Source organism: Squalius cephalus (assembly GCF_949319135.1).
Source record: "Squalius cephalus genome assembly, chromosome: 10".
NCBI classification, from domain to species: domain Eukaryota; kingdom Metazoa; phylum Chordata; class Actinopteri; order Cypriniformes; family Leuciscidae; genus Squalius; species Squalius cephalus.
The window spans coordinates 16,041,855-16,056,250 of record NC_137131.1 but is presented as its reverse complement, the minus strand read 5'-3'; the positions used below and the strand labels follow the sequence as shown (position 1 = coordinate 16,056,250).

Below are 14,396 nucleotides of genomic sequence, written 5' to 3'. Positions count from 1 at the left end.
TTGAATTGCACAAATTCTTCAAATTGTTTACTGCAGTTGCATTTGCTAGTTTATACAGCCTAAGCACTCTTTACACATGTTTGTTTTTCTTAGCTCATTCTCCTCTGAACTCTCAACCGACTGGGAGCAAACAAATCTACAGAGAGTTTCTGATCAGTTCAGCTCTTTGGGGAGTATGGACAGCCTAGAGCATAGCTCTCATCCTTATCCACCTGGCTGTCTTTCTCCAAGCAAATCCAACAATAACAGCATTGAACATTTGGGTGGTGGTAAACGAGACTCTGCATACAGCTCCTTTTCTACAAGCTCAGGAACCCCAGATTACACACTGTCTAAAAGTAACGCTGCATCCACTGAAAACATGTTGTACAAAATTAATCAGTGGGACTCAAGTGGCAGACACAGCAATGGCAGGCATAGCCAAAACATACACGAAGGAGTACGACAAGATGAGAGGCTCGGATACTTGCAGCATCTCTCAAGTACAGGTAGCCATGAGATCCCAAGACCCGAAGAACAGCCAGGCACTCGGCATTCAAGCTCTGGAAAAGTTAGTATTGGACCTGTCTGGCATGTTCCAGATATGAAGAAAAACATGGTATCCTCTACACCACCTCCCACTCCACCAACACGCAGTGATAGTTTTGCAGCCACCAAGGTTCATGAGAAGGGTCTGATCACAGGCACCTCTGAGGGCCTTGGTGTTCATGCCCAGTTAAAGCCTCAGGTGAAAGCATTACAAAAGGCTGGAGAAACCTATGAAAGCGCACAAAGGTCTCACCAAGTCATCGAGACCGTTCTTGAGGGTCAACGCAATTTTAACTTGCCATCCAAAAATGATTCTTCAAATCCTTACATTTCATCCAATGTCCAGCATCAGTATCCCAACCGTATGTCGTCAGACAAGACATACTCCCTATCAACCACAGATGTCAGAGATAGACATCCATCTTATGCCCATGTTCCACACCATCCACGTCAGTACAGCGACGAGGGCACTTTCCACGCTCAAACTAGGACAGTGCCATCACTGAATCCTCCATTCAGTGGCTACTTTAGCAGTATGCAGGAGCTGCCCACAAACAACCACATGCAACTCAACAGCCAGAATCAAGCTAGAAGGCCAGCTGCACCACTTTGCGATCTTTTTGGAGTTCCCTCCCACCATGTCACTCAGGGTATGACACAGGTTTCTTTAGTGAGAGTTGATGACTCTAAAGCTTCTGTAGTCTCAGAAATGTCACACAGTGGACGGGACAGGATGTCCATAGGTTCTCAAGGAGGAACTAAAGACCGCTATTTCCCTCCTCAGTCACAGCACCATGATATAGATCATAAGGACAATAATGCCTCCTTCAAACAAAGTGACAACCACAATCGCATTTTCTCTGCACCATGTAATCCCTTGAATATGCCTGATTCAACAAAACCTCCTGAGCTGAGGGGGAGCCAAAAGCAACACTATATGTCTAGCTCAGATGAGCATTCTGGTAGTTATCCCCATAGTAAGCAACCTGAGCACAGGAGAAATGCTGGCCATCTCCATCTTAAAGAATACTCACAACAACCTCTTCCTACTAAAAGCGAGTCAAAGATATGTCCCCAGAAAACACCTATGCTGTATTCTCTGGCCCATGAGCACAATGAAATGGATGACTGTCAAGATGAGATCAGTGGAAGTGCACAACAGGAAGCCCTTGATAGTCAGAGCGGCAAACAGGCAAGACGGAGTGACCGTTTTGCCACCACCTTGCGCAACGAGATCCAGATGAGAAGGTCCCAGCTTCAAAAGAGTCGAAGCGCAGCCACTTTAGGAAGTCCGGTTGAAGCTGTAGAAGAGGCTGCTGTCTGGAAGACTACTACTCCTTCCTCAGATGGTGGCTTTTCTAGCTCTTATAAAGACCATCTGAAAGAAGCCCAGGCCAGAGTCCTCCAGGCTACATCTTTTAGGCGAAAAGACCTAGAGCCAGTATTGTTTGAGCATCCAGGCACTGAGGGTTCTACTTGGAAGGACACACCTCCACTTCCAAGTGTCTCTGAGATCCCACCTAGCAAACCCACCTCAGGGAGTAATCAGGTGCTTCGCATTGGTAGCCGCAAGCGGTTTTCTGCTGAAAAGAAAGTTCGGTCTTTTTCTGAGCCAGATAAAATTCATGAAGTAGGTGCTGATGAGCACTCCCCTATGCCTGACAATGCTGTACCCTTAGAAAATCGGCACAGATTATTTGAAGCAACATTAAAAGCAGCTTTCTCTAAACCTATGCCAAAGCAAAACCTGCAGATATCCGAAGACAACAGACTGTCCAAACCTGGAGGCATGCACTATTCTGCAAAGAGTGACACGGCAGGGCGGAGTAATAGTGAAAGCTCAACCCCCATTGAACACCACCTTATTGAAGGTCAGGATGGCCCTCTCTCAGTGAAACAACAAACCATGCTAGAACAACAGCGACTTGGTACCTTTGCAGAGTATGAAGCCAAATGGAACACCCAGAGGAAGACGACCGAACCCAGGGTCTCTGGACGATACCACTCTGCTGATAACATCCTTGATACAGGAAATGAGGGACAAAGTAAGCCCGTCCGTGTGCATGAAAGATCTAGATCCTCCCCTTCTGCTGACTTCTATGGACAGGTTAGTTATTTCATGTTTAATGAAGCCCTCCATTTTTCAGTTTAATTCTGTTGTTATATCCAATTGGTGTAAACTATTTGTTAAAACGTACTGTCAGAGTTTGTTTTTATTTAGAAAATAAAGCAAAAGTTACTTGTGTCTAACATATAGCTCCAATGAATGATAGCAATATAAAGGTTGGAACTTAGTCAAACATTAAACTAAGTACAAGAAGTCACACCCTCAGACCAGTTGCAAGAAAGTTGCAAGTAAGATCGACCGACCAAGCCAATAATTAGGATAGACAAGTCTTAAAAAGTTTACAGTAGAGATATATTAATACCCGAACAAGGAGATTGAGTTTTGTGTGTGTTCTATTCCTCCCAGAAACTTGCAGTTCAAGAAAAGTCAGCTGACTATTCCAAACCTGAGAAAATTCTCTCCGAACAGGATAAGAATAGTACAAGGTGGGTGCTGTAATGTTATTTGTCCATTGCTTTGTTAGTAGTTTAAAGGGTACAAAGATAATACATTATTTTAGTATGCTGATTATCAAAGTACTTTTGTTAGGCATAATGTTCATGATTCTCCTGGGCACGTTTGAAACTAAACCAGACAACTTATCTCTTTGTAATGGAAATTATACAGATGCCAACAGTCCTGGCTGAGATTGTGTCAGTGTGTCAGTGAAACTATTCCAGTGCTAATGGCTCTGATCTTGGCCTTGTTGCGAACAGAAATCCACAGTTGGGCCATCAGTCAACCCTCGCTGGGTCACAGATAAACAGTAGACTCTTTATGATCCTCACAGTCTTGGGATTTAGCCCAGATGTGACAGCACTGCTATCCTCTCTGACTGGGCTTTGTGTTACAAGGAGATGGTTTTGAGGTGTAGGCATGTGAGTATGACATAGGAAGTGTCCAATCAGTCCATTCATAATAAGGCCAAAGAGTAAAATAGCATCTTAAATGTCATTTTTGCTCTTCCTATTTCTTCAAAGTGTTTTTTTTTTTTACAGATATTTTGCCCTATTTCAGTCTTTTTTATACTGTGCAAAGATAAGACTATTTAAAAAAAAATATTTACTCTGCATGTACATTATAGTAGGTATTGCACTTTACCCTGAAAGGATCATGAATGGTAGCTCTGTACTCTGCTAAGATGAAACTTGATCCAATTCATAATGCTGAAAGTTCAGAATTTTAAAACCATCTGGATGAAGAATAGAGGGCTTGTATGTATATTTTGCCCTTGAATAATGTATTAAATTGGCACAGAAAGGAAGTAGCATCACCAGCTGTGATAGTATGGATTGCTGCGCATAAAATGACCTCCAGTTACCTTAGCCAGTTTTGAAATCATATATTTTCTTGTCTAGCCTCTGAAACATGTTAAGTTGATCCTGCAATCGCTCACTTACTTTATAGTTTATAAAACACAATATGAAAGCAAATGTGTCCTTTGAAGATCCAGCTTAAGTATAATTTATAGCTGGCTGGGATGTTATCCCGTTTGCATGCAAACTTTTTAGGTGGGGCTCCAGTAGTGTGAGGTCAAATTAGATATTTACTCTCAATGTTTCAGATGTAAATTACATGCATTCTGAAGTTTTAGTTTGACTCTTTCTGCCAAAGCAACAAATATACATTTCTAATGTCACAAACAGCTTCCAGTTAGGTGTGAAACAGATGATCTACCTATTTATTTATTTTTACCTATCTTACAAACTATCCTTCTCCTCTTTATATTTATATATATATATATATATATATATATATATATATATATATATATATATATATATATATATATATATATATATATATATATATATATATATATATATACACACATATATATACATATATATATATATATATATATATATTTCCACATCTCAACCACTGGTTTCTCCAGGTCATTATCTTAGACTTCTGTGTAGACATAAGGAGTGGCAAACTTGAATAAGCTAGTTACCGACAAACATCCATCATCCAAAGCCTTGTAAATTGCCCCCTATGAAAGGTTTTGTCGCGATTCTTGCTTTTAATTAAGGTGTTGTGGAGAGCAAACTATGAATTATACCATAGACCTGCATCTTCACTTCATAGCCCTATGAGTTTTCTTAGAAATCATTGTTTAAATGTCAAACTTCCTGTCTCCCACCCAATGATTTCATTTATGTGCAGACACGCATGACTCGGTTATAAAAAGCTAAAGTTCTAGCTGAAAAGTCCTATCTAGAAGGATTCTTCACTCTAGTAAGTGATATTGACAGACTTCTAATGTTAGAAACCCCTTTTGCTACTGTTAGTACTATTGTCTATTTATGAGTATATCTAGAGTGGAGTAAATCCATTTGGAAACAATTCAATTGAGCTACAAGCATTTTAGCCCCACCCAGATGAGATTACATATGTTCAGGGCTACAGGAAGCACCTGTCGCTGAGATGAGAACTCACAATCATCAGAGGTGAGCGCTGCTTCTCATACAGTCAAGTTTCATATTTAATGCAAGGATTTGTATTTAGCCATTTTATAGCAACTTTAAAGTTGTATATGGCCAGCAGCAGGAGTACTTGGATTATGGACTTTTCTGCTTAAAGATTTTCTGATGAAGTTTGAGTCCTTCTGGGTCTGTAAGATTAATTTTAAGTGGTGTTAATGTTTTCTCAGTTTTGAGTCCTCAGTTAAATGATGGCTTCATTGCGTTTTCACTCGATAAGTAAATGCAGGTCAATTTCTTAAAGTAAAATGCACAGTAAACAAGGAAAACGTTTCTGGTACTGGTAGAACATGTTTGTCTTACACACTTTATCAAACAAGGGAAGTTAGCAAGAGACAGTATTTGATTAAAGGTGGGGTGCTGTGGACAAAAGCTTACATGGTATTACAGCTGAGACTTTCTGCATGCCAGTTCATGCTGAGATCAAATGCACGATGCACGTGTTAGACATTGTATAGTATCAGAAAGACTGCATCCCACTTGAATGTTACCAATGCATGCATGCTGTACTAATGATATCTGCAAAGAAAGTATGTATTAGATCAAATGAATGGCTCTTAAAGCACATAATCTATATTTCTGCATCTTACATTTTCTTAATCCTATTTTCTGCACTTTGCTTTACTTTTGTATACTAATGTTCAAAAGGTTGAGGTCAGTAAGATTGTTTACTTTTAAAATGAATACTTTTTGTTCAGTAAGGTTGCATTTAGTTGTTTAATAGTGACTACATTTTTACACAAATATATTTCAAATAAATGCTGTTTTTAATAATTCTATTCATCAAAGAATCCAGAAAAAACATAAGCAGCTGTTAAACAGTTTTCAACATTGATAATAAGAAATGCATAATATGCACCAAATCAGCATTTTAGAATGATTTCTGAATCAGGATCATGTGACTGATTCAGGATCATGTGAGCAGTTATGGCTGCTGAAAAATCACCTTTGGCATCAGAGGAATAAATTACATTTTAAATTTATCAAACTAATTTTAATATTTTCAAAACACAATTTTACTGTTTTTGCTTTATTTTTTATCAAATAAATTAAGCCTAGGGCAGCATAAGAGACCTTCAAAAACGTTACAAAAAATATTACGTCCCCAAACTTTTGAACAGTAGTGTATGTCTCTAACCACTCTACTACTACTCGATACTTCTTTGCTTTTCCTTACTTTTTCAGTCAAAATGTCTTTCTGTCTTTTTCTTTGGAGCACAGCCACTGGTTCTATACACCCATCAGGTAATTCAATATACTATAAAGTATGTGTGAGTAGAAATTGTGGGTGTCTTTCTGTGCAGTTAGATTTTTAAATTGGTATAATTCATTTGCAAACATCAACTGTAGGAGTGGGTGGTATTACCGAAATCGTTATAAATCATATAGTAGAATCTCAATCACCTGACACCTTTCTAATGTTGCATGGGATAAATATATAGCATCAGATCAGACATTCCTAATAGAGAATAGGTGTCTTGCTAACCCTGTAAATAATTTAATATTTTTAAGTTACTTTCATAGTGTTTCATAGTGTGTTATATTAGTGAGTTTTCTCTTTCCCAAGCAATTGTATTTAAGATACTCAAACAAGAGCCCTTTTATCTCTCCTTGCCCTCTATAAATCTGAGTAGACAAGGAAGGGAGTAAAAACATAAACGAAAACAATCAGGATTAAGAAGGGAAAAGCGTTCTCTTTGCCAATTGCTGCAGGGGAAAGATCATTCTTTCTCCACAGCATGACAGGCTTGTGGGAACAGAAATATGCTGGGTATGACAGCCAGCCTGGGAGTTACCATGGAGAGATGGTGAAATGTGGGAGAAATGTCTGCCTGCCTATCGATTTACTCTGAGCACAGTGAGGCTTTGTGGACCAAAAAGGACAAATACATTTAGAGTCTGGGCCTTTGATAAATCATCTTTAGTTTGTATTGGTGTATTGAGAATTTTACTTCAAAGTATTTCTCTTTTGTTTTCTTAGGTTTAATGAAAAAGGATACAGTGAACTCTTATGCAAAGAGAAACCAGAAGCACCTCCTTCAGCTTTGACTGAAGACCTGGAGAAAAAGACTTTAGATCCTCCATCCAGTCATCACAAACCTGCACTGCATTTCTCTGACCATAGCACTCAGAGTGAACCATCAGCCCTCTCCAAAAACAAGAGCTCTGTTCTCTTGCCCCATCTGGAGAAGTACAAATGCCCTGAGGGTACACCTCCTCCTCTTAGCAATTTTCAGGAGGTCCAGCCTGGATCACAAGGAGGAGTCTTGGCCTCACTCTCTTCTGTCAACAATCAAAGCTCCGCCTCAGTTTCAGCCCCCGTTCCCTGGAAAGGGTTGGAGCATAGCAAAGGGCCAATTGGGGAGGAGGAGCTACAACAAGAGCTTGTGCCTCCTCCCTTTCCACCTCCTCCCCCTCCCGCTGTCCTGCCCACCCAACAAACCGCTGGCCCTACCCAGCCCACCATGGAGGGGCAGCGCTCGCCCTCGCCCCAGTTTGCTCCCCAGAGGCTGACTGACAAGCCTCCCGTCCCTGTCTCCATACAGGATGAAGCTGCTGGAAGGTAAGACTTTCTATATTTAGAGTTAAATTCTGCCGTTCAGGAAATCTTTCAGGTCTGTGTTGGAATTCGGGGAGATTTCCACTGGCAAACCACAGCTGGGCTCCTCTCAGCTGCAATCTTAAAACCATCACTGGAAACTCTCCCTACAGCCCAGTAATTTAATGACAGTGCTTCTCTGACTGTCTCTTTATTGTATTCATGCACATACAAGGGGCTTATTCATATGTGCCCGTACTGCAGATTGTCCATGTGTACTGCAGTTCTTCAGATCAGTCATAAGAAGAATACCACATAGCCTCAACTGAAGACTGTTGAAAAATATAATTTCAGGGGCTTTATTTTTGCTGTTTTTGGAAACGAATGGGATCTGTAGTAGTCTTACAGTAGACGCCTCTTTAAAAGTCTGGATAAGGCAAAGGTTTTGAGCGGGGCAAAAGGGTTTCAGTGACGTACAGTGTGTATATATATATATATCCATATATATATGGATTTGGTCACATGAACTGACAAAGATAGTTTCCTCCTTGTTTTCCTGTGTGCAAAGCCTTCTAGCCTGAAGTAAAATAATTTCATGTGTTTTCACAAAGATTAGACTCATGAAAATAGATTGTACTGCCCTTGTTGTGCTTATGCTTTTGCCTAGTTACCTTATGTTGCATTTCTTGTGTTCACCAGAATAACACATTTCTATTTTCACCATTGTTGTTTACCAGGATGGATAGAGTTAAAGATGAGATCACATCGGTGAAGAAAGTGCCCATTAAGATTGTCCACTCAGAAAGTAACACCGAAAAAGAAAGTCGACAATATCTCGACCTGCCCAGCGAGACCCCCGTCAGCTCGCAAGAACCCGGAGTAACTCCTCTTCAGAGCTTGGGAAACCCGGATCAGTCATACTCTCTGTTCTGTACCTACACCAGGCAAAAGGACCAGGGGCCAGAAACAAGAGACGCAGATATGGGCCTTCTGAAAGACCAGGGGCCACAAACCAATGTGAACCCGCTATTCTATGAGCAGACAAGCCCTTCATTAGATCAAAGCAACAACGGATTGTCTTCACATCCCTTGCAGTCAGAGGACGACGAAAAAAGAAAGGAGCTGGCTAGAGACATAATGGTCAAGGACAAGTCCCTAGTGGACATTTTAGACCAGAGTAAGATGAAGACCACTATGGATCTGATGGAGGGTATTTTCCCTCAGGGAGAGTTGCTACTGGAGGAGGCCCAACAGCGCAGGAAAGCTGCACCTAAACAGCTCTCCCCTCGTAACTCTGTGGAGAAGTTAGTATTTCTTACTTGTGAACCTACTATATTCCAATTTCTTACCTCATTAAGGCCCCAACTCAGTTTGCCAAGTTTGTATTTCATTATTTATTCCAGGAATTTACCCTTAATACCCTTAAGAACGAAGACGGATTGAACGTGTTTCTGATGTTCTGTTTATTATTTTTTCAATCAGGAAGTCAGGGTTGTTTTGAGCCCTACCCATGTGGTTCTCATAAAAAAAGATTTCTAAGAATGGGAATTTCATGAAAATTGTAGCTGGCCCAGTTCTCTTTGCTCATTCAAGTTATGATTCATAAGCATGGTTTATGTTTCTTGTTAGAAATCTAGGACTCATCTTGCTCAAACGGATAGCTCAGCATCTTCCGCCCCAAACTCATGCCACGCAATTGTTTTATCCTGTCATAAGTGTGTAGTGTTTGAATCAGTTGGATTGTGTTTCTCATAAAACTCTGTGGGTTCTCAGGAAAGAAGACGACAGCCTGGTAGTGGCTACTGCTTTAGTGACTAATTCAACCTACTACAGTACATCTGCACCCAAAGCAGAGCTGCTGATTAAGATGAAGGACATGCAGGAACAGAGTGAGGAACACGATTCAGAAGAGGAGTTGGAGGAAGACAATGAAAGTGATCTTGCCAACAAGAAGGTACAAACAAATTGTATTGTAAAAAAAGATGTTTTCTTACCATTAGTGTTAATTTTGTCAGCTTTTTTAAAATTTAGTCTTAAGCCCCGTGCACACCGGGACGATTATCGCGCGCTTTTCGCCAGTGTTTTTTGACGTGTCTTTGTGTTCATACCCAATCGATTTTCACTGGCGATGCGCCGAGTGAACATGCAAATTCACTCCCTGAAAGTAGATGGCGCTTATTGAAAACCAGAAAACCCCGGTACACAAGGTGGCGCTGCGTAACTTTACGCTTCTGACATTTACTTGTCACACAGAAGAAGAGAGCCAGTATTTATGTACTTGCCAAAACAATTCACACACTTTTTGCTAAAAGATTTTTGTAGTCGCTGTGGCATTTGTCATAAAGTTTGTGTTCAGACACCAGAGACCAGCAGCTCTACATTCATCTTGCCTCGTTGCATCTTCTTCTTCATCTACTTACTTCCTCTTCGTCTTCTATCAATGAGTGCTCGGCAAGACCATTTTGTGCTTGAGCGCCATCAAATACTGCAACTTCAGCGGCTCCAGGCACTTGAACAAAAGCACCAATCTCATTGGTCAGCCAGTTTTTTAAAGCGGCACGTCAAAACAAAAACGGGGCTTTAGTCTTGTGTTAAATGTACTTTTTAGTTTTTATACAGTGGCCAAGAGAGCTCAATGCACTGCAACGGAAGAAAACACATGCATATTGAAAAAACACCAGCAAATTAAAATCTTCATCAGTTTGATAACACATGTGCTGCAAATACTCACAACGCAACCAAATACAGCAACGCGCTACTTACCAATTTATTTGATCAAATGATGTTCCTCTCTTTGCAGCATGAGTTGATTGACAGCCTCAGCAAGAAGTTGCAGGTGCTGAGGGAAGCACAGGAGAGTCTACAGGAGGACGTGCAGGACAACAACGCTCTTGGGGAAGATGTGGAGGCCATCGTACAAGGTGTCTGCAAGCCCAATGAACTCGACAAGTTCCGCATGTTCGTCGGTGATCTTGATAAAGTGGTCAACCTTTTGCTGTCTCTGTCTGGACGATTGGCCAGAGTAGAGAATGCCCTGAACAGCCTGGAGGAAGATGCTTCACAGGACGAGAGGGTGAGAATGAAATTCTCAGGGATTTGGGAAAGCAGGATTCATGTTGTGGAGGAATGACTTCCAGATTTGTAAATTTCAAAAAGCACAAGAAAATAGTTTGATTAAGAGAACAGAATTAAGGCTGTAAAACTATGCTAACATAAAAGTACCGCGTTAGGCTGATACAGGCGACACAGCTTTGTGTCCAGCTCACTTCCAGATCCTTTTCTGTTTCCTATCTTTATCCTTATATTGATACTTTGGAAAATGGTTATAACTGAGTACCATGGTATACATTACAGTTCTATTCTTCTAGTACTATACCATTTATACAGGTTTAATTGGACTAATCCAGATAATTAAATTTCACTTACTTTCATATAGCTTTGTTTTATTCGCATAGAAGCCTTTAGAGAAACAAATGATTACAATTATTATCTTCAGCCTGGTTGATTGGGACACTTTTTGCCAGTGTAGTATATTTTACAATTTAAAAAAACTGTTTTCTATTTTAAAATGTAATTTATTTCTGTGAAAGTAAAGCTGAATATTCATCAGCCATTACTCCAGTCTTCAGTGTCACATGATCCTTCAGAGATCATTCTAATTCTATTATGCGGATTTGGTGCTCAATTGTTGTTAATGGTATATGTGTGTTTGTCTGTGTGTGTGTGTGTGTGTGTGTGTGTGTGTGTGTGTGTGTGTTTGTGTGTGTGTGACCAAAGCGACCAAAACCTGACCAAAATCTCCTCATTTGTAAAACTGGTATAAAAATAAAGCAATTAAATGTTTTTTTAAAAATGCAGAAAGTTTTCTGTGATGGGTAGGTTTAGGGTAGTGTTAGTGTAGGGGCATAGAATATACAGTTTGTACAGTATAAAATCCATTACGTCTATGGAATGCCCCCATTTAGATTAGCTAAGTAAACGTGTATAACGTGAAAATGTTAAAATGTGAAATGTTCATCTTCCTTCTACAGCGTACTCTGACAGAGAAACGCAAACTGCTGATCCGTCAACATGAGGATGCCAAGGAGCTGAAGGAGAACCTTGACAGGAGAGAGCGTGTGGTCTACGACATCTTGGCCAGCTACCTGCCGGAAGAGAGTATGGCTGATTATGAGCACTTTGTGAAAATGAAATCTGCCCTTATTATTGAGCAACGCAAGCTCGAGGACAAGATTAAACTGGGGGAGGAGCAGCTCAAGGGTCTGATGGACAGTCTCCCAATGGACCACAGGACAACCAACTGAGGACTTGATGGAGCGATTCATGCAGTAATCCAGAGCAACTCGCTTGACGTCACCCTAAATAACAGGGTGCTAGTACTTAATGTCCATTTACTGCCAATAGAATTGCGTTCTGGTCATATATTGAGTGCTCTTTGTCTGACCCAGCAGAGAGCATTTTGGCAAGACTCATGAAGACCCTGGAAGTGCTGGGCACTTTCAGATCATGATTTGACCCAACCTGATTTTACAGAGCACACTGTGGTTGTTACCATTTTTAGTGTCAGCTGACCTTATGCTTTCATGATCTTTCAATGTTATACGACCCATAGAATTATATGGTGAAATAATCATATTTTTTAAAGACACTTTAATTTTCCCCCCACAACTGTTTTAATAGACCTTGCCCCTTTTTGCTCCTATGTGTTCTCAACACTTGACACTCAGTAAAACCATGCCATGGTCACTCAGTGTGCTGTATCTTTTTAACCACTAGAGGGCGATGAAAGACACCTTAAAGTGAATGTGCCTGAAGCCCAATACAAACACTTGTGATTCAGACATACACTCAAATCCTGGCATAAATTCTTCACCCAAGCATTGCACATGTAAGCTGTGTTGCTATTTTCATCAGGAGGCTGTAATTAACTCCCAAAACGGACTTTTTGGGGGTGCATTATTTCAAATGACGTGTCACTATCCTGATTATGTTAAAAAATAATTCAGTGATATTTGTAGTAATTTATTTTAGCCTTTTGAATCTTTGTATATAACTAGAATAGGCTAGTATTGTACTCTTTCACTTTATTTTAGCCAAGCAAACTACCACTTTAGTCTGCATGCTTTTTTAGCTGTATATCACCATAAAATGCATTGTAACACCAGAATTAGGATTGACTGTAAGTATTCTATTGTTTAAAGAATCTAAGAGACTTGCCTAAACCATATAATATCATTTCACAAAGGATTCAGTGCTTGTCTATAAAATACCAGCTGCCTTTTGCTCCAAGTCATGTGTCTGAGTCATTTATAACTTCATCTGTAAGATTTTTGTGTTTGATATTTTATGAGGTCAGAATGGCTTTGAAAGGAGCAAAATGAAAAAAAGCTTCATCTTCTAGTCTGTGTACATTTACACAGAAATTTAATAGTTACAAATCCGCTTTTCATTGTGGCCTTATTTCCACAGATAGCTAATGAAAAGCAATGTCATGAGTGTATTGCATTTAACATTGCTCCTCTTAATTATTACATGCACAAATCATTTTTCATAAAAGACACAGTGTGTAGAAAAGACAAAGCATGTATTACAAGATCATTGAGTTGAACGTATTGCCAAAATATAATTGGCTCACATTCCACAAATATGTGATTTGACTGTGATCATTCAGTTTTCACCTGCTGGTAGATGTTGAAACCACATGCATTATGTAGCGAAAAGCATTAAAAGCAGCATTCTGAAGATTTTTTTTTTTTTTTTTTTTTTTTTGCAAGCTGCATATAAATCACAAATATTTTGTTTACATATAACAGCATGCTTTAACAGTGAAATTGAGGCATTCATTGAACGTTGTCTGTCATGCCTCATTTCTGGATGGCCACTATTGCTTTATACTGACAATTGTTGGCATGAATGCAGTATGATACAATGTTCTTAGTTTTCCGATACACTGTAGAAATATCATCCGTATATGTCACCCAAGATTTATTTTATTTTTTTCTTATTTTTTTACAAACAAAAGTGTCTGATAAATGGGAAGGTTTAGAGATAAAGTAGAATTTGACTGGCAATATGTCATCATGTTGGCCACTACGAATCCACATCTCATGTAAATGTGCACCGTTTTAAACGTATTTGTCAAAAGTATCCTATTATTCTTTTAGGTACTAAACATTAATTTCTTTTTCCATAATGAGATCAAAGGAATGACATTTTAGTTAAATTTTAGAGGTAGGCCTATGTTCATACAACATTTTGTGTGTATCAGTAATTATGCAGTTTAATATTACGTAATTCAATATTTTTTTGTTTCCTGAAGCAATCATTCTTTTCTTTTTTTTTATCTGAATAGCTCTGATCACCTTCGTTTTCAGTAATATTTAACTTCAGATATAGTCTCAGTGTCTTGGCCAATCAGGAAAGAGACTTTGACGTCTGTAAAACGCGATAGGGGGTAGAACAAAATAATGGTATACGCACAGCTGTGTAAATAATACTGTGGCATATGTGTATATTTCTGCTGAAATATTTATTTCTACTCGAAATCATAAACCTATTTTAAAATCTAAAAACAGTAATGAAAAAAGAAACAATCGACGTTTTGAGTGTTTACTCTGGAATACGCATGCTCATTAGCTGGAGCAGCCAAAAAAAAAAAGGTCTTTAGCATGATTTGAGCTTTTAAATTAGATTTTTTTATTTCGATAATTTAAAATATATTGAAACATAATCCTGA

At 39.3% G+C, this 14,396-nt stretch overlaps 1 protein-coding gene across 6 annotated transcripts in view; it reads left to right on the top strand.

The window, feature by feature from the left end:
- Positions 1-13,400, top strand: part of shroom2a (shroom family member 2a) — a 50,696-nt gene extending 37,296 nt beyond the window's left edge. For 4 of the 6 annotated variants that reach the window (XM_079884245.1, XM_079884244.1, XM_079884248.1 and 1 more), the window contains 7 exons: positions 94-2,635; positions 3,002-3,081; positions 7,103-7,684; positions 8,398-8,964; positions 9,434-9,614; positions 10,461-10,733; positions 11,692-13,400. In XM_079884245.1, coding sequence (XP_079740371.1) covers positions 94-2,635; positions 3,002-3,081; positions 7,103-7,684; positions 8,398-8,964; positions 9,434-9,614; positions 10,461-10,733; positions 11,692-11,964 — 4,498 coding nt within the window. In that variant the 3' untranslated portion in view covers positions 11,965-13,400. Of the gene's footprint in view, positions 1-93; positions 2,636-3,001; positions 3,082-6,342; positions 6,367-7,102; positions 7,685-8,397; positions 8,965-9,433; positions 9,615-10,460; positions 10,734-11,691 lie in introns of all 6 variants that reach the window. The other 2 variants (XM_079884243.1, XM_079884246.1) reach the window with 1 other exon arrangement.
- The last annotated feature ends 996 nt before the right edge of the window (positions 13,401-14,396 follow it).